Source organism: Mobula birostris, chromosome 12 (genome assembly GCF_030028105.1).
Source record: "Mobula birostris isolate sMobBir1 chromosome 12, sMobBir1.hap1, whole genome shotgun sequence".
NCBI classification, from domain to species: Eukaryota; Metazoa; Chordata; class Chondrichthyes; order Myliobatiformes; family Myliobatidae; genus Mobula; species Mobula birostris.
Window position 1 is genome coordinate 93,323,006 of NC_092381.1, and position 19,839 is coordinate 93,342,844.

The 19,839-nt window shown below is 42.6% G+C and overlaps 1 protein-coding gene across 1 annotated transcript in view; it reads right to left on the bottom strand.

Annotated features, from left to right (window-relative positions):
- LOC140206120 (uncharacterized) overlaps positions 1-19,839 on the bottom strand; it is a 112,571-nt gene that overhangs the window by 17,008 nt on the left and 75,724 nt on the right. Inside the window, exons 12-16 of the mRNA XM_072274305.1 lie at positions 15,147-15,227; positions 10,529-10,585; positions 9,611-9,673; positions 4,073-4,141; positions 118-207 (exon numbers count right to left, since the gene is read on the bottom strand). Coding sequence (XP_072130406.1) covers positions 118-207; positions 4,073-4,141; positions 9,611-9,673; positions 10,529-10,585; positions 15,147-15,227 — 360 coding nt within the window. The remainder of the gene's footprint in view (positions 1-117; positions 208-4,072; positions 4,142-9,610; positions 9,674-10,528; positions 10,586-15,146; positions 15,228-19,839) is intronic.

Here is a 19,839-nt window from a genome sequence, read left to right on the forward strand (position 1 = left end):
AGTGAAGCTCATAGATAAAATTACACCCATGGTAATAATAAATACAGCAATGATCTCAAAACATCTGAAAGGTGCAAAGTATAGGCGTGCAAACTAATTTTAACTTGTCAAACTTACCAAAAGTATTTAGCCCACTAAACTGTGAACCTTGTTTTGCATCAACATAGTCTTGTGTCTCTCTTTTGTTCAAGTGATGGCAATCAGCATCTACAAGGAAAAAATAAACAGAAATAGAAGTTAGAGCACAGCAAAACATGAATATTACCTTGTTGTTCCTTTTTTTTGCACTATTTGTTTTGCAATTTACAGTAATTTTATGTCCTTGCATGTAGTGTTCTCACAAGACTAGAAATATCACATCATCAAAGACAATGACAATAAATCTGATTCTAAACAATATTAAATACACTTGTTTTAGTGTAGCTAATGCATGGAACAATTGAATTGAATTGATTTTCTTGCTTACATCCTTCATATACATGAGGATTAAAAATCTTTACGTTATATCTCTGTCTAAATGTGCTATGTGCAATTTATAGTAATTTATAATAAATAGTATGTACAACAGGATAGTCAATATAACATAGAAATACAATTGTATCAGCGTGAATTAATCAGTCTGATGGCCTGGTGGAAGAAGCTGTCCCGGAGCCTATTGGTCCTGGCTTTTATGCTGCGGTACTGTTTCCTGGATGGTAGCAGCTGGAACAGTTTGTGGTTGGGGTGACTCAGGTCCCCAATGATCCTTCGGGCCCTTTTTACGCACCTGTCTCTGTAAAGGTCCTGAATAGTGCAAAGTTCACATCTACAGATGCGCTGGGCTGTCCGCACCACTCTGTAGAGTCCTGAAAATGAAAGAAGTACAGTTCCCATACCAGGCAGTGATGCAGCCAAATAGGATGCTCTCAACTGTGCCCCTGTAGAAAGTTCTTAAGGATTTGAGGGCCCATACCAAACTTCCTCAACAGTCTGAGGTGAAAGAGGCGCTGTTGCACCTTTTTCACCAAACAGCCAGTATGTACAAACCATGTGAAATCCTCGATGTTTATGCTGAGGAATTTACAGTTGTTCACCCTCTCAACCCTAGATCATTGATGTCAATCGGAGCTAGCCTGTCTCCGTTCCTCCTGTAGTCCACAATCAGCTCATTTTCGCGACATTGAGGGAAAGGTTGTTTTTTTGATACCACTGTGTCAGGGTGATGACTTCTTCTCTGTAGGCTGCCTCATTATTATTTGAGATTAGGCCAATCAGTATAGTGTCATCAGCAAATTGGAGCTGTGGGTGGCGACCGCAGTCATGGGTATACAGAGCGTAAAGGTGGGGGCTTAGTACACAACCCTGAGGGGCACCTGTGTTGAGGGTCAGAGGTGAGGGAGCCCACTCTTACCACATGCCAGCGATCTGACAGGAAGTCCAGGATCCAGCAACACAAGGCGGGGTCAAAGCCTTCTTGTCAAGCCTGGAGGGAATTACGGTGTTGAATGCTGAACTGTAGTCCAAGAACAGCATTCTCACATAAGCATCCCTCTTCTCTAGACGTGCAAGGCGGGGTTTGAAGAGCTGTGGCTATTGCATCATCTGTCGATCGGTTGTGTCAGTAGGCAAATTGTAGGGGGTCCAGTGTGGGTGGCAGCATGCTGCAGATGTAGTCCTTGACTAGCCTCTCAAAGCATTTACTTATTATTGAGGTAAGTGTGACAGGACACCAGTCATTCAGACATGTTACCTTGGTCTTTTTAGGTACAGGTACAATGGTGAATGTTTTCAAGCAGGAGGGCACTGGGAGAGGGAGAGATTAAAAATTTCTGTAAACACACCTGCAAGTTGTACCGCACACATCCTGAGTACTCGCCCTGGGATGCCGTCTGGTCCCACAACCATGCGACTGTCCACTTGTTAAAAACACCTGCATACTTCAGCCTCAGAGATGACCGAGGTGCAGGTCACATCAGCTATAAGTCTTCTCAAGGGCTCACAATTGGCAACATCGAATCGAGCGTAAAAAAGATTTAGCTTGCTTCAGAGAGAGGCAGCGATGTTGGAAACTCCACTGCATTTAGCTTTGAAGTCTGTGATGGTTTGCAGGCCTTGCCATAAACTACATGTGTTGTTGATAGAGAGTTGAGTCTGAATCTTATCTTTGTATCGCTGTTTTGCTGCCTTGATGACTTTGCACAGATTGTAGCTGCATTTCTTGAGTTCCTGCTGATTACCGGCAATGTAAGCTCTCTGTCGCACGGTAAGTGCTGCTCACACAGAACTGTTGATCCAGGGTTCCTGGTTTGAATAGACCCTGACCAATTTCTGGGGGACAACATCCCCAATGCACTTCTGGATGAAACGCGTGACCCCATCCATGAATTCTGAGACATCCTCATTATGGAAGACATTCCAGTCGATGTCATCAAAGCAGTCCTGTAGCATAGAGGCCGATTGGTTGGACCAACAGTGGATGGCTTTAACTATGGCTGCTTCGTTTCCGTTTCCGCCTGTACTTTGGCCGCAAAATGGAGGCGTGATCTGATTTTCCAAATGGGGTGAAGGAGCGCTTTGTAAGTGTTGCAGAAGGGAGAGTAGCAGTGGTCGAGTATGCTGTCTCCCCATGTGCTCACCTGAATGTGTTGACAAAACTTCAGAGAGACTTTAGTCAGCAATGCTCTATTAAAGTCACTGGAAACGATGAAGGCAGCCTCTGGGTGTGCAGATTCCAGGGTGCTGATGGTCTCATACAGTTCCTTGAGGGCCAGGTCAGTATCAGCCTGCAGCAGAATATACACAACTGTGATAATGACAGCTGTGAACTCCCTAGGCAGCCAGAAAGGTCTAGACAGCAGCACCAGGTACTCCAGACCCAGGGAACAAAAGGATTTGAGAGCATGCACATTCCAGGGGTCGCACCAGGCATTATTGATCATGAAGCATACCCCCACCTCCTTTACTCTTCTCAGAGAGGTTTTTTGATGTGTCCATCTGGAACAGGGAGAATCCAGAGGGCTCGATGGCGTGATCTGCTATGTCATCCATCAGCCACATCTCCACGATGCACAAAATGTTACATTCCTTTGTTTCTATTTTAGAGAATATTAAATGATATCTGCACTCAGTCAGTGAATGGAGCAGCGCAGTGTACCTAGTGTATTATGGTGTACATTGTGCTAAATTCTCAAACTGCTGTGTAGCTAACATAGACTCCTCACTGTAGCAGTATCTGAACACAGAAAAAGAGAAGCATTTCTATGAAACAAATATATTTCTAGCATATTACCATAGAGAAGGTGACACACAATTGAAGCTCTCTGGTTTAATATATTATTTCCCAACAAATTAATCAGCAGCTTCTACATTTCCCAAAGTACAGTACAAGTATTTTTTTATTAATTTATTAGAAGTAAATGACAAAACCCATCTGATCAGGCAACCTACACAATTAAATCATCAACTTGTGTAGCCTCTCACACAGCTTCCCCTCATTCTTAGGGACAAAATAACATATGGATTATGGAAGTATTCGAGTAATAACATCTTTCCTGCTAATTGTAGGGTTTTTTGAATTGCTCCACGCTTGTTAAATCATTCTACACATAATTCGACAGATCCTGAATGCAAGTAACCTTGGCATGAGAGCTGAAGGACAAGAGCAAGAAATCCCTTGAATATAAAGACAGAATAAAATGAGAAATATTCTAACTAAATTGATGGCACAACCCATGCTGTAGATTAATGATAATCAGTACTATTTTAGGCCGAATATAGAACAGAACAAGGTTGTATGCTTCAGCACAGAACTGAGACAGAACTCATACTTGAGTTGAGTGCGAGGAAATCCTTCTCTCTCACACAAACATAAAAAGTCCTTTTCACCCATTTCTCCACCACATTCCCCCACCACCAACCAAAAAGATCATAGACTTGGACCACTTTCAATATGCACATTTGAAAATAAATAACTCCCAAGACTGTGCAGCAATTATCTGATGTCCGTTCCCAACTATCTGACTTTACGCATCGACCTAGTAACAGTAAAATAGAACATTGTTATCTCACACAAAAAAAGTAAAGCATTTAATACCAGAAAACATAGTTGGCCCGGAAAAATCCTGTACTCTGTCAAACTCCATCTCAGATTCTGCAACAGCATCTGGAAAGGGACCACAATTAGAATCATAGTCATAAAGCATTGAAACAGATACAGACATCGTGAATCAAAGGATCTATCGTATAACCCATTTCTCAGCACTCGGTCCCCTTCTGTGCATAGACATTTCAAGTGCATGACTTGACATTTCTTAAATGTTGTGAAGGAACCTGCCTCCATTAATTAATTCTTGGTTTCAATGATCCCCTGGGTAAAAACAAAATTCTTTGTCAATTTCCATCTGAATCTCCTATCCCCGACCCTAAACCGTTGCGCGCTGGTTATAAATACCACAGCTAAGGGGCAAAGTTTCTGACCATCAAGCTTATCAATGCCATTCATAATTTTGTGCGTCTCAATCAGCTCCTTTAACCTTCTCAATGCCAGGGAAAACAAACCCAGAATATCCAATGTCTCCTCGTAATTAAAACATTCTATTCCAGGCAACAATGGTCAATCACATGCTCCCTACAACATACTGACTGGTTATGCCCAAAATAATGTTTTATATAACTGGACCATAAGCTTCCCACTCCTGTATTCCATGCCTTGCCTAATGAAGACGAATGTCCCATGTTACTTTTATAGGCATCCGTTAGTCTTGTGAGACCATGGATTTGCGCCTTGGAAGGTTTCCAGGGCACAGACCTGGGCAAGGTTGTATGGAAGACCGGCAGTTGCCCATGCTGCAAGTCTCCCCTCTCCACACCACCAATGTTGTCCAAGGGAAGGGCACTAGGGCCGATACAGCTTGGCACCGGTATCGTTGCAGAGCAATGTGTGGTTAAGTGCCTTGCTCAAGGACACAACATGCTGCCTCAGCAGAGGCTCGAACTAGCGACCTTCAGATCACTAGACCAACGCCTTAACCACTTGGCCACGCGCCAACCCATGTTACTTTATAACTATCTTATCTGTGCTGCTGCATTCAGTGATCCTATGGTCAGCAGCATGGTGGCGTAGTAGTTAGCACAGCGCTTTACAGTACCAGAGACCCAGGGCAATTCCCATGGAATCTGTATATTCTCCCCGTGAATGCGTGAGTTTCTTCTGGTGCTCAGGTTTCCCCCCACAGTCCAAAGACTGTGGTAGGTTAATTGGTCACTGAAGATTGTCCCGTGATTAGGCGAAGATTAAACCCCAGGATTGCTGGGCAGTGCAGCTCAAAGGCTGGAATGGCCTATTCCACGCTCTATCTCAATAAATAAAAATAAATAAATAAATAAACTGTCCCTTAGCATTTCAAGGATCATTTTCGAGATAACTAATCCTCCCAAATGCCTATCATACACTTTTCAAAATTAAATTCCACCTGCCATTTCTTTACCCATCTAACCAACTCATGAATATCATTCTGTGACTGAAGACCACCGTATCCATCATCACATCATCACCAATTTCACCTGTGAACAAGTTGATCATATCTCCTGTATATCTAGATCATTAGTATATAGATCAAACATTAAGGATCACAAACTTACAATTGCAAAAGTAAACCTCTACCATTACCTCTGGTCTCTCCTTGCCAAACCAATTTTAGATCCGTTTTATCAAAGTGCCCTGTGTCCCATTGACTCTTACCTTTTGGACCAGTATGCTACGTGGGACTTTCTCAAAGGCCTTGTTGAGTTCCATGTAAACTTCATCAACCTCACTATCTTCTGTGAATTTTTCAAGGAAGTGACTAAGTGCATCAATCAAACTAATCACACAGCATCTCCCCTAAAAGCCATGCTGACTATCCCAGATCAATTACTGATTCCTAGTGCAGAATAAACCAGCCCCTCAGAATTCTTCCTATAATTTCATTACCAACGTTAGATTTACAGGCCAGAGCCAGCTGGCTTTTCCCTAATGCCCTGCTCGAATAAAGGTATCATATTCACTATCTTCCAATCATTTGGCATTTTTCCTCCCTTGTCACCCCATGCTAGGCCCCAAGAATTTATCACTTTTAAGTGAGCTAAAACATCATCTTTATCAACAAAATTCAGAGTAAAAAAAATTCACCACTCTTCCTGAATCTCCAACTACAATGTCATTCTCTAGATTGAACACAGATTAACACTACTTAAGATGTTAACCATTGCTTCAGGCTTCAATCACAATTTGCCTCTTTTCTCCCTAATTACCCTTTTAATTTCTCAGGATACCCTCGTGCTCTTAGAATCTTTAATTGTACATGCCATTACCATGTTGTGTCCCCGCTTTTGACTTCTAAATTAAATTAAGTACTTCACTTCTCATTACAGCAGGGGTTCCCAAAGTTTTTTTATGCCATGACCGAAGGGTCTGCAGACCCCAGTTGTGAAGGCCTGCATTACAGGGATCACCACTATCCATTCTCTACCCTTACCACAACTGTGATATTTTATCACTCTGGTTTATTTTTGCCCCTCCCTTGCTTTCTCAGAATAGAGGACATGCCCAGCCTGATCTGCCTGTCCTGTCCTCCTCCTCTGCATTCCATAACTCCCGCAAGAGTCTATGTTCTTTTGTCTCTGTTCTCATTCTTTAACGGCTCCTGTTCACTCCCCAACACGCTCCAACCCCTCTCTCAGCTGCTTTTGTCTCCTTTTTTCAGTTCTAACAAAGAGTCTGACCCCAAACATTTATTCTGTTACTCTTGCCAAAGATGCAGGCTGACCCGCAGAATATTTCCACCATTTTCTTTATGGTTTATATTTCCAGTACCTACAGTTTTAAAAAAAACTATTTTCACTCCCTCCATATGCTCTGCTACATTCCCTAAGATTTTTTAAATCTATTTTTGCCCCTTTTCTCATTGGAGTATCCACGTACTGGCTCAAAAGGTTCTCCTGGCTGTATTGTAAAAATTACTGCTTCTTTAAGCATTTCACATTAAAGCACCTCAAATCACTACTGCAGAAAGTTGAAACTATCTATTCCTATTACGTTATTAGTTTTCCACTTCTATATAATTTGCCTATACTTCCTTTTCCTGTTGACGATTTGGAGATTGTTTTACACTCACAGTAAAGTGATCACCTACTTTTCATTTCTAAACTTGGATATCTTCCCTCTTTACAACAATATTGAATGGTTGATTAATAATGCAATTTCACTCCCTCATTTGCCATCCCTATGTCAGACCTAAAGTTTCTAGTTGTGGAACGTTGTGTTGCCTGACCTGTCCTTCTTTCAATCATGTCTGACAGCAATACCATATTTTCAGATGTTAATCACTACTTCATTCTCCAGCCATACTCAACAGACTCCTTTGACTGAAAATAGATCCAACCCAATCCTGCATTTCTTCCATATGTCTATAGACATCATTTTCCTTCTGTAGTTGTATATTTCTCATCTGCTACTGTACCTCTCTTTTATGTCTCGTTTCCCTGTTAAATTAGTTTAAACACACGCTAATGTTCTAATAAAGCCCCCCGCAAAGATACTATCAGCAGTATCTTTTAATTCCCACATTACTGCAGGCTGAACAACACCTGGCACTGAGCTCCCCTACTATAACCAGCTTAAATTTTAAAAAGCTCTTAAAAAGTAATCCAAGTAGTATAGTTCCCAATGGGGAAACAGCCTCCACATCCAGCACATAATTCTCCGCGACTTCCGCCATTTCTAACAGGAACCTACCACCCTACCAGCCTCCACATCCAGCACATAATTCTCCGCAACTTCCACCATTTCTAACAGGAACCTACCACCCTACCAGCCTCCACATCCAGCACATAATTCTCCGCAACTTCCGCCACCTCCAATGGAATCCCACCACCAAGCACATCCTTCCCTCCCCCCCACTTTCTGCTTTCCACAGGGATCGCTCCCTACGCGACTCCCTCCCCATTTGTCCCTCCCCACTGATCTCCCTCATGGCACTTATTCTTGCAAGCGGAACAAATGCAACACCTGCCCCTACACCTCCTCCCTCACTACCATTCAGGGCCCCAAACAGACTTTCTAGGTGAAGTTACACTTCACCTGTGAGTCTGTTGGGGACATCGACTGTGTCCGGTGCTCCCAGTGTGGCCTCCTGTATATCGGTAAGACCCAACAAGTTTAGGAAGACCACCTCACCAAACTCCTATGCTCCATCCACCAGAAAAAGCAGGATCTCCCAGCAGCCACCCATTTTAATTCCACTTCACATTCCCATTCCGATATGTCTATCCATGGTCTCCTCCACTGTCGTGATGAGGCCACACTCAGGTTAAAGGAACAACACCTTATATTCTGTCTGGGTAGCCTCCAACCTGGTATGAACATCGATTTCTCGAACTTCTGGTAATTCCCCCAACCCCCCCCTTCTCCATTTCCCATCCCATTTTCCCTCTCTTACCTTATCTCCTTCCACCTCCCTCTAGTGCTGCTCCCCCCTTTTCTTTCTTCCATGGCCTTCTGTCCTCTCCTATCCGACTCCCCCTTCTCCAGCCCTGTACCTCTTTCACCAATCATCTTCCCAGCTCTTTACTTCAGCCCTCCCCCTTCAGGTTTCACCTATCACCTGGTGTTTCTCTCTCCCCTCTCCCCACCTTTTAAATCTACTCCTCAGCTTTTTTTCTCCAGTCCTACCAAAGGGTCTTGGCCTGAAACATTGACTGTACTTTCTTCTACAGATGCTGTCTGGCCTGCTGAGCTCCCCCAGCATTTCATGTGTGTTGCCAGGTAGTATAGATTTACCTTTGAATTAAACTCATTAACCCTCTCAGGAAAAGTATTTATTAACCGTAAGTGGAGAACCATTCAGATGCTACTTTCTCGGCTCAGGATCAGGTAGATAACTGGACCACAGATCTGGAAAGTGCATGGAAACTAGACCTGTCAACTAATCAGTTTAAACTTCCAAAGGAAATCTAATTACAAATGAATCCGACTATTCTTAATGCATTAATTACATGTGTTGATGGAAAAAGAACACATGGGTAGTTATCAAAAAAAATAGGGGATCCACTATACCACACATTTGTCTGGCAACACCTTCTCAAACCTTTGATCTGCAATGTTTTCCAGGATCTCAGATTTAATCTCCCACCACCACCCCACCATCCCAAAGGAGAAAGGACAAAGCACAGGCTTTATTAAGAAGACATAGGTTATACAACATAAGGGAGCTTAACTAGCAGAGGATCAACAATAAAGTATTCACAAATCTTGGTTTACACTATCTTAATTTCTCTGCAACTGGATTAGAAAGAATGACACCACAATTTATTAATTCAAGTCGATCTGTACACAACAATGGTTATTTTTGACATTAAAAGTGATTGAGGACATGGCACCTTCTTGAACTGGTTGCACTCATTCACAGAATTTTATTGAGAGAAATAGGGAAACAAAAAAAAAATGCTTACATTGGAAGACCTGAAATAGTTTGAGAAAAACTAGAAGTCACAACAATGGCTGTGCTTTGTCCTTTGTCCTTGGGATGGTGGGGCAAATCTTGGTAATGGTCAACTGGGATGTTGTGTACAGGTTAACTTTTAGGAATACTACCTTCGTCTGCAGGACTCTCAAGTGATGCCACAAGTTCTTTGTCATCCTCAGCCTGGTTCCCATCTGAAAGCAGATTGCAAACATATAATTCCAGAAGTTGTTCTCATGAAGAACCATTTATCTGAAACCTCTTTAGTTCCTGAACATGAACTATGTCACAAGAGTCACTCACCTTTTCAGAAAAACTCATTTTCATGAAACTACTAGCTGTATGATTTATTGGATGAGGAGTTACTTAATAACCAAGTTAAGACAAATCATATCAGTTAATGCCAATAATACAGAAATATTCAACTGCTAGTTTATCAATAATTTATGTTTTTAAAGGCAGACCTTTAAGATCAAGGATGATTTGCTTGACTCCTGATTTGTGGTTTCTGAGGTGACTGATGAGGCCACTGTGGGAATTGCTGACTCTTCCACAGACTCTACTCATGGCTACCCTACAGCTGCCCAATTAGCATCTCCTGAGTGGTGTATGAGTACATTTTGAGGTGGTTGCACTTCTTCCAGCTTTTACACAGAAGCTCTGTATACGCTTGATGCATGGATAATGTCATCCCAAGTGTTCCTCCTCCATTTTGAAAAGTCATAGGCCAGGAATTCCCAAGAATCAGTGGGGACATTTAATTTTCCCACTCAAGGGAGCTTTGGACACATCTTCACAATAATAAAGTGTAATAGCAATATGTATCTTAATAGTTAACCCAAAGAAAGATGAAAGTTAACTCAAGAGAGGGATTTTTTTTATAGACTACTCTGTCCAACATCAGTTGGGCACTGAATCCTAGCCGTATGAATCAGTTTGCCTGATCTTCATGCCAAAGGTACACCTTTAAAGTTGCAAGAGCTAGGTTACTGATACAGAAATGTAAAGTGAACAAGCTTCAGAATACTGATAATTCAGAAATAGTAAACCTGCAGTGAGCACTGTATCAAAGCCAACATCATCTGAACAGTCTGTCTTCTCTGGTTCTGCAAGAAAAGGAAATAGAACCTTTAAATATACTGATACATTTGCAAACTCATACAAAACTGCATGGAAATTTCCAGTGTGTTGTGAATGATTGGTACATTATCCACACTTTAACCAACAAGCCAAATCAATGCAGCTACTCAAGAAACAGGTTACCCAAGCAGTCTTGCAAGCCATCTTCCAGTGTAAGCACCAAGGTTATGGCTATATTGAAGTGTTACCCTAAAAATCTTATTTTTATTTTAAATCTATCCCGTGAGCCTCGCACTTTCCTCTCCCTGTAACCTCCTCCAGCCTTGCATCACTCTGGGAATCCTATATTCCTTGATGTTTTGTTCTTTTATGGATTCCCTCCACAGTTGTCCTACATTCATTAGTCAAGCTTTCAGCTGCCTGGGACCCAATCTATAAATAGAAAATACACAGCAGTTCAGGCAGCACCTGTGGAAAGAGAAAAAGAGTTTATGTGTCAGAACTGTGTGAAGAGAGGGAATAGGTTAATTTTAAGTTGCAGAAAATGTGTGACAAGGAGGACAGGACAGAGGGAATATCGCTGATAGGCCAGGGTTGCAATGGTGATAAATTGTAGAGGTGATCAGGCCAAATGGTTCACTGGGGCCGTGAGGATGAAAGAGAAAAATAAGAAGGAAAACAATGAAATGAGACAGTTAAAGAATGAAAGCACTCCCAAAGCACATAAAATCTGGGAATTGCCAGGTTACAAGATGTACCCATTAGATCAAGTTACACAAGTGAAGACAGACCAATGACATACAACAAAAAGGCAGTGGAATCAGATAAAATTACAACATTTAGAAAGCATATGGACAGATACTTGGAAAGCAAGCCTGTACAGGGGGACCAGCCAATGATGTGCAAATGGAATTACTGTAGATAAGCATCTCAGTCAGTGTGGATGAGGTGGGCTGAAAGGGCCGATTTCTGGGCTGAGGGTTTAGCTGATGCCTGTTTTCATCTAATTTTTATCCCTCATTCTTTGAATTGTCCAGTACAATACACCTGTACTGTATATTTGTATTATTATTAAAACCCAAATACATGGCACAGCAGCCGCGTATGTGAAAGAGAACTGACGACAAGGAAATGAATTAGGGGTGGGAATGGAATTGTTGAGCTTCCATAAAGCATTGATCTGTGAGGAAATATGAAAGTTTTTCCGAATATTGAAGAAACTATATGTTAATTAATGGATACAATACACAAGTGCACTAGTAAATCTTTGGGACATTGCTTGTGATGATGCCACTGATATATTAGTGAACCATACTAACATTCACCACGTTGGGCAGCAACTGTGGGAAAAATAGAAAGTTAGTGCTTTATGTGAAAGATATCAGAAGCTGCCCGACTACTGAATGTTTGCTTTCCCAGTTATCAACCGTACACACATTTAAAGTGAAATGTCTTGTTAGAGATGATATGTCTCTGGGTGAAAACATGGATGATATAATGAGAGGTGCAGGTTTCAAACAGAGTAATTTACTTAAGCCAAATTTTCTTTAAAAAACTTAAAACAATAAAAGCAGAACAAGAACACACTAAGAAAAGGATGCATTTGACATCCACTCAGAGTAAAATTATGTGTACACCTGGCGGTAGAAAACTCTTATCAAATATTATTAGGTGAGATTAATTTGGTGATACAATGAGGAGTCGGCCTTATGGCCCTTTGAGCCATGTTGCCTCAGCAAGCCCACAACCCCAGTGACCCCAACAGGACAGTTTACAATGACCATTAACCTACCAGTATGTCTTTGGACTGTGGGAGGAAACTGAAGCAGCTGGGGAAAACCTACACATTCCACAGGGAGGACGTACAGAGACTCCTTACAGAATGGCGCCGGAATAGAACTCTGAACTTCAGAATATACTGAGCTGAAATAGCATCACACTATCTGCTATGCTACTGGGTTGCCCAAGTGAGTTAACTAATTCAAACACAACAAACAAATGTTCTTTTTACAGTACTGTGCAAAATCCTGAGGCACATATATATAGCTAGGGCGCCTACAAGTTTTGCACAGGACTGTATTTTCAACTTGGAGCAGATAATGAGTTTGTAAATCAGGCGGGAACAAAGGACATTGGGAATAACAAGGGCAAATTGTCACGGGAGGGGTGGGGGACAGGTGGCAGAGAAGGCGTGCCAGGGTCAGGGGGTGGTGGGGGTGTAGCCATGCCCAACCCTGAGACACCAGGCAAGGTCATTTAATTCAAAACAATTGGTTTATTGATCATTACAGAATGTCTCTCTGGTGCTTCCCTCCCCTCCCGTTTCCCTTTCCTGCCCACTTCCCACTCTCACTCACAATAGAGAAAATATGAGAATCAGGTTTATCATCACTCACATGTGTCATAAAATTTCTTTCTTTTTGTGGTAGCAGTACAGTGCAATACATAAAACTACTGCAGTACTGTGGAAAAGTCTTACGCAACCTATCTATATATATGTGCCAAAGACTTTTGCACAGTACTGTGGTTTTGTTAGTTAATTTCCATACTTACTAAATGGTATGACATCTGTTGTGAGTGTTCTGCTTTCTGTCATTTGGTTACATTATATGCTGGGTTTTAGGGTTCCACTTCTCCTTGTGATCCATTTGCCCCCACCCACAGCAGAGACACAGCTTTTAAGGGAATCCGTAGGTCATGTGTAGGATCAGATTGCTTCTTCAAAACTCTGCTTGCCAAAGCTTTCTGTTCCTTTTGCAAACCACCTTCAACTTCCATTGCCCAAATGAATGAAGTCTATCCCAGCTGCTCTGCACACACTATCAGAATTAATTTTATTTAAAGTTAGGGAAAAAATTGATCTCCTTCTTTGTCTTTTTTCTTTTCTTCTTTTTTTTCAAACCCGCTATAGCCATTCTTTCAGCAATACCCCATGAAGGGATCCTGGTTGGATCTCGCTTCTCCTCAAGGAAAAAAATCTAAGTTCATTGTAATACTTTTGCGACTTCTACTAGAAGGCAATCTAAGCACACATAAAGAACATCAAGATAGTTACTTCACTCAATTCCAGGCATGTGGCATCATGGATTCTTAGAGATAGGATCTATGGGCATTTAGAGAATCATGGTCTGATCAGGGACAGTCAGCATGGCTTTGTGAAGGGCAGATTGTGCCTAACAAGCCTGATAGAGTTCTTTGAGGAGGTGACCAGGCATATAGATGAGGGTAGTGCAGTAGCTGTGATCTACATGGATTTTAGCAAGGCATTTGACAAGGTTCCACATGGTAGGCTTATTCAGAAAGTCAGAAGGCATGGGATCCAGGGAAGTTTGGCCAGGTGGATTCAGAATTGGCTTGCCTGCAGAAAGCAGAGGGTCATGGTGGAGGGAGTACATTCAGATTGGAGGATTGTGACTAGTGGTGTACCACAAGGATCGGTTCTGGGACCCCTACTTTTCGTGATTTTTATTAATGACCTGGATGTGGGGGTAGAAGGATGGGTTGGCAAGCTTGCAGACGACACAAAGATTGGTGGTGTTGTGGATAGTATAGAGGATTGTCGAAGATTGCAGTGAAACATTGATAGGATGAAGAAGTGGGCTGAGAAGTGGCAGATGGAGTTCAACCTGGAGAAGTGTGAGGTGGTACACTTTGGAAAGACAAACTCCAAGGCAGTGCACAAAGTAAATGGCAGGATACTTGGTAGTGTGGAGGAGCAGAGGGATCTGGGGGTACATGTCCACAGATCCCTGAAAATTGCCTTACAGGTAGATAGGGTAGTTTAGAAAGCTTATGGGGTGTCAGCTTTCATAAGTCGAGGGATAGAGTTTAAGAGTCGTGAGGTAATGATGCAGCTCTATAAAACTACGGTGAGGCCACACATGGAGTACTGTGTCCAGTTCTGGTCGGCTCACTATAGGAAGGATGTGGAAGCATTGGAAAGGGTACAGAGGGGATTTACCAGGATGCTGCCTGGTTTAGAGAGTATGCATTATGATCAGAGATTAAGGGAGCTAGGGCTTTACTCTTTGGAGAGAAGGAGGATGAGAGGAGACATGATAGAGGTATACAAGATATTAAAAGGAATAGATAGAGTGGACAGCCAGCGCCTCTTCCCCAGGGCACCACTGCTTAGTACAAGAGGACACGTCTTTAAGGTAAGGGGTGGGAAGTTCAAGGGGGATATTAGAGGAAGGTTTTTTACTCAGAGAGTGGTTGGCGCATGGAATGCACTTCCTGAGTCAGTGGTGGAGGCAGATACACTAGTGAAATTTAAGAGACTACTAGACAGGTATATGGAGGAATCTAAGGTGGGGGTTTATATGGGAGGCAGGGTTTATGGGTCGGCACAACATTGTGGGTGGAAGGGCCTGTATTGGCTATACTGTACTATGTTCTATGGACATTGTTCAGGTACGGTAGCTGACAAGCTGAAGATGTCAATAGCGCTTTTTCAACTGGCAAAAAGAACTAGGACATGGGGTAGACACCGGGTCAGAACATACAAACATTCACAATTTTCAACTTGCCATAAGTGTGCAAATAATTGAAAATTAATGTTTCACTGGAAGTTGGATATACGAATACCTTGTGATTCCAGACCTTCAGGAATAGTGGGAGGATGTTGTTCCATGCTGATATGGAGATACATCTCAGTTGCAGCTCCATCTTTTAAAAGGGGATAAAGATACAGATATAAGTGTGTACAAGAGCAGGAATAACAATCAAAGACAAGGAACAGAAGACAGATAACAGGCTGAGAAAGGAGAATCCCAGTGGAAAAGGGAGCAAGGTCCAGATAATCAGTAATAGCAATGATCAAAGAAAATCTTTCAACAGCTGGCAAATAAAATGATTTATTGTGTGAGGGAATTGCCCCATGGAGAGATTCAACAGACTGGCCCCAAACTCTCTTTAGTTTAGAAAACCAGTTCATCAAAACAGATTTCTGAGAATGTCTAATAGTGCAAATGTAGACATGTTGCTCTTGGTGGGGTGTTAAGAATCAGGGGGAAGTCTCAGAAGAAGGAATCAGCCACACAGGACTGTGATAAAGGGAAACTTCAGCAAATCCTTGGAATCCTCTGCCTTAAAGTCACCAAGTACATTCACAGCCAAGAAAAATAGACTTTTGGATATAAAGGATTCAGAATCGAAGGATACAGGATAGTGCAGTAAAAGTTCATTTTTGATCTTACTGAATGGCAGAGTAGGCACAAAAGACTGATTCCTAATTCTATTTCTCATCTCCCTGTGTTTTTGATGTGAATGTACAAAAAGCACAGGGGAAAAAGCAAACACAAGAGTGAAAGGAAGATGGAAAGAATTCAAGAGACAAAAGTTAAGCAGATAATTTAGAAACTATTGGTCTAATAATATCAACCAGATAACAGCCAGATGTTGTGGTCCATGTAGGGACCAATGACGAGGATAGGAAGGAGGAGGAGGTCCTGCAAAGAGAGTTTAGGGAGTTAGGTGCAAAGTTGAAGGACAGAACCTTCAGGGTTGCAATCTCAGGATTGCTATCCATGCCACGTGCTAGTAAGGCTAGAAATAGGAAGATACTGCAGCTAAATACATGGCTAAGGAGTTGGTGCAGGAGGGAGGGCTTCATGTTTCTGGACAATTGGGCCTTGTTCCAGGGAAGGTGGGATCTGTTTCGACGGGACAGGTTGCACCTGAACTGGAAGGGGACTAACATCCTTGCGGGAAGGTTTGCTAGTGCTGCTCCAGGGGGTTTAAACTAGATTTGCAGGGGGAGGAGAACCAGAGTGTTAGAGCAGATAGTGAGGTGGAGGAGGACAAAGATCATGCGACAACTGCCAAGTATAGTGCATGGAGTAAAGCTAGATCTAACATATAAAGAGGCTTTGAGGAAAGAGAAGCAGAATAAAGGGTGTAAAGGTAGTAAGGTAGAAGGGCTTAAGTGCATGTACTTCAATGCAAGAAGCATCAGGAACAAAGGTGATGAACTGAGAGCTTGGATACATACATGGAATTATGATGTAGTGGCCATTACAGAGACTTGGCTGGCACCAGGGCAGAAATGGATTCTCAATATTCCTGGATTTCATAGATAGACAGACATACTTTATTGATCCCGAGGGAAATTGGGTTTCGTTACAGTTGCACCAACCAAGTGTTTTAAAAGAGATAGAGAGGGGGGAAAAAGGGTGGCATTACTGGTCAGGGATACTATTACAGCTACAGAAAGGGTGGGTAATATAGCAGGATCCTCTCTTGAGTCAGTATGGATAGAAGTCAGAAACAGGAACGGAGCAGTTACTCTGTTGGGTGTATTCTATAGGCCCCCTGTAGCAGCAGAGATACAGAGGAGCAGATTGGGAGGCAGATTTTGGAAAGGTGCAAAAATAACAAGGTTGTTATCATGGGTGATTTTAACTTCCCTAATATTGATTGGCATCTGATTAGTTCCAAGGGTTCAGATGGAGCAGAGTTTGTTAAGTGCGTCCAGGATGGATTCCTGTCACAGTATGTTGACAGGTCGACTAGGGGGAATGCCATACTAGATCTAGTATTAGGTAACGAACTGGGTCAGGTCACAGATCTCTCGGTGGGTGAGCATCTGGGGGACAGTGACCACCGCTCCCTGGCCTTTAACATTATCATGGAAAAGAACAGAATCAGAGAGGACAGGAAAATTTTTAATTGGGGAAGGAAAAATTATGAGGCTATAAGGCTAGAACTTGCAGGTGTGAATTGGGATGATGTTTTTGCAGGGAAATGTACTATGGACATGCGGTCAATGCTTAGGGATCTCTTACAGGATGTTAGGGATAAAGTTGTCCCGGTGAGGAAGATAAAGAATGGTAGGGTGAAGGAACCATGGGTGACAAGTGAGGTGGAAAATCTAGTCAGGTGGAAGAAGGCAGCATACATGAGGTTTAGGAAGCAAGGATCAGATCGGTCCATTGAGGAATATAGGGAAGCAAGAAAGGAGCTTAAGAAGGGCTGAGAAGAGAAAGAAGGGGGCATGAGAAGGCCTTAGTGAATAGGGTAAAGGAAAACCCCAAGGCATTCTTTAATTATGTGAAGAACAAAAGGATGACAGGAGTGAAGGTAGGACCAATTAGAGATAAAGGTGGGAAGATGTGCCTGGAGGCTGTGGAAGTGAGCAAGGTCCTCAACAAATACTTCTCTTCGGTATTCACCAATGAGAGGGAACGTAATGACTGTGAGAACAATATGAGTGAGGTTGATGTTCTGGAGCATGTTGATATTAAGGGAGAGGAGGTGTTGGGAGTTGTTAAAATACATTAGGACGGATAATTCCCCGGGGCCAGACAGAGTATTCCCCAGGCTGCTCCACAAGGCGAGGTAAGGGATTGCCGAGCCTCTGGCTAGGATCTTTATGTCCTCGTTGTCCACGGGAATGGTACCAGAGGATTGGAGGGAGGCGAATGTTGTCCCCTTGTTCAAAAAAGGTAGTAGGGATAGTCTGGGTAATTATAGACCAGTGAGCCTTACGTCTGTGGTGGGAAAGCTGTTGGAAAAGATTCTTAGAGATAGGATCTATGGGCATTTAGAGAATCATGGCCTGATCAGGGACAGTCAGCATGGCTTTGTGAAGGGCAGATCGTGTCTAACAAGCCTGATAGAGTTCTTTGAGGAGGTGACCAGGCATATAGATGAGGGTAGTGCAGTAGATGTGATCTACATGGATTTTAGTAAGGCATTTGACAAGGTTCCACATGGTAGGCTTATTCAGAAAGTCAGAAAGCATGGGAACCAGGGAAGTTTGACCAGGTGGATTCAGAATTGGCTTGCCTGCAGAAGGCAGAGGGTCGTGGTGGAGCGAGTACATTCAGATTGGAGGGTTGTGTCTAGTGTTGTCCCGCAAGGATCGGTTCTGGGACCCCTACTTTTCGTGATTTTTATTAACAACCTGGATGTGGGGGTAGAAGGGTGGGTTGGCAAGCTTGCAGACGACACAAAGGTTGGTGGTGTTGTGGATAGTGCAGAGGATTGTCGAAGATTGCAGAGAGACATTGATAGGATGCAGAAGTGGGCTGAGAAGTGACAGATGGAGTTCAACCCGGAGAAGTGTGAGGCCGTACACTTTGGAAGAACAAACTCCAAGGCAGAGTACAAAGTAAATGGCAGGATTCTTGGTAGTGTGGAGGAGTAGAGGGACCTGGGGGTACATGTCCACAGATCCCTGAAAGTTGCCTCACAGCTAGATAGGGTAGTTAAGAAAGCTTATGGGGTGTCAGCTTTCATAAGTCAAGGGATAGAGTTTAAGAGTCGTGAGGTAATGATGCAGCTCTATAAAACTACGGTGAGGCCACACTTGGAGTACTGTGTCCAGTTCTGGTCACCTCACTATAGGAAGGATGTGGAAGCATTGGAAAGGGTACAGAGGAGATTTGCCAGCATGTTGCCTGGTTTAGAGAGTATGCATTATGATCAGAGATTAAGGGAGCTAGGGCTTTACTCTTTGGAGAGAAGGAGGATGAGAGGAGACATTATAGAGGTAAACAAGATATTAAGAGGAATAGATAGAGTGGACAGCCAGCGCCTCTTCCCTAGGGCACCACTGCTCAATACAAAAGGACATGGATTTAAGGTAAGGGGTGGGAAGTTCAAAGGGGATATTAGAGGAAGGTTTTTTACTCAGAGAGTGGTTGGTGCGTGGAATGCACTGCCTGAGCCAGTGGTGGAGGCAAATACACTAGTGAAATTTAAGAGACTACTAGACAGGAATATATGGAGGAATTTAAATTGGGAGATTATATGGGAGGCAGGGTTTAAGGGCCAGCACAACATTGTGGGCCGAAGGGCCTGTACTGTGCTGTACTATTCTATGTTCTATGTAAATAATTAGTGTGAATGTTAACTGTTAGAATGGAGATTTAATGAGGATTGGATAGGCCGTGATAGGAGCAACTTCAGACATAACTAATTTAAAAGACGAGAATGGTGAAGTTAAAATACAAGTTTGCAGAATGCAGTTAAAGTCAGCATGATACAGACCAATTAGTGATTTCATAATGAACCAGAACCCACCAGCATCCCTCTTCTTAAAGATGATAGATTTCAACACAAAAATTCAAAGGGTAAACCTGAAGCATTAAGAAACATGATTAATTCACCAAGCTTGGGTGAATTATAATTTAACTGCTTTGATTCAACTTGACATTAAGAAATCCCCAGCACAGAACAAAATCCACAGGACTGAAAGCCTATGCTCCAGAATTTACCCGCACAAAAATGCTTAATTACTGAGGTTAGATGAAAGCTACTATCTTTCATCTCTAGG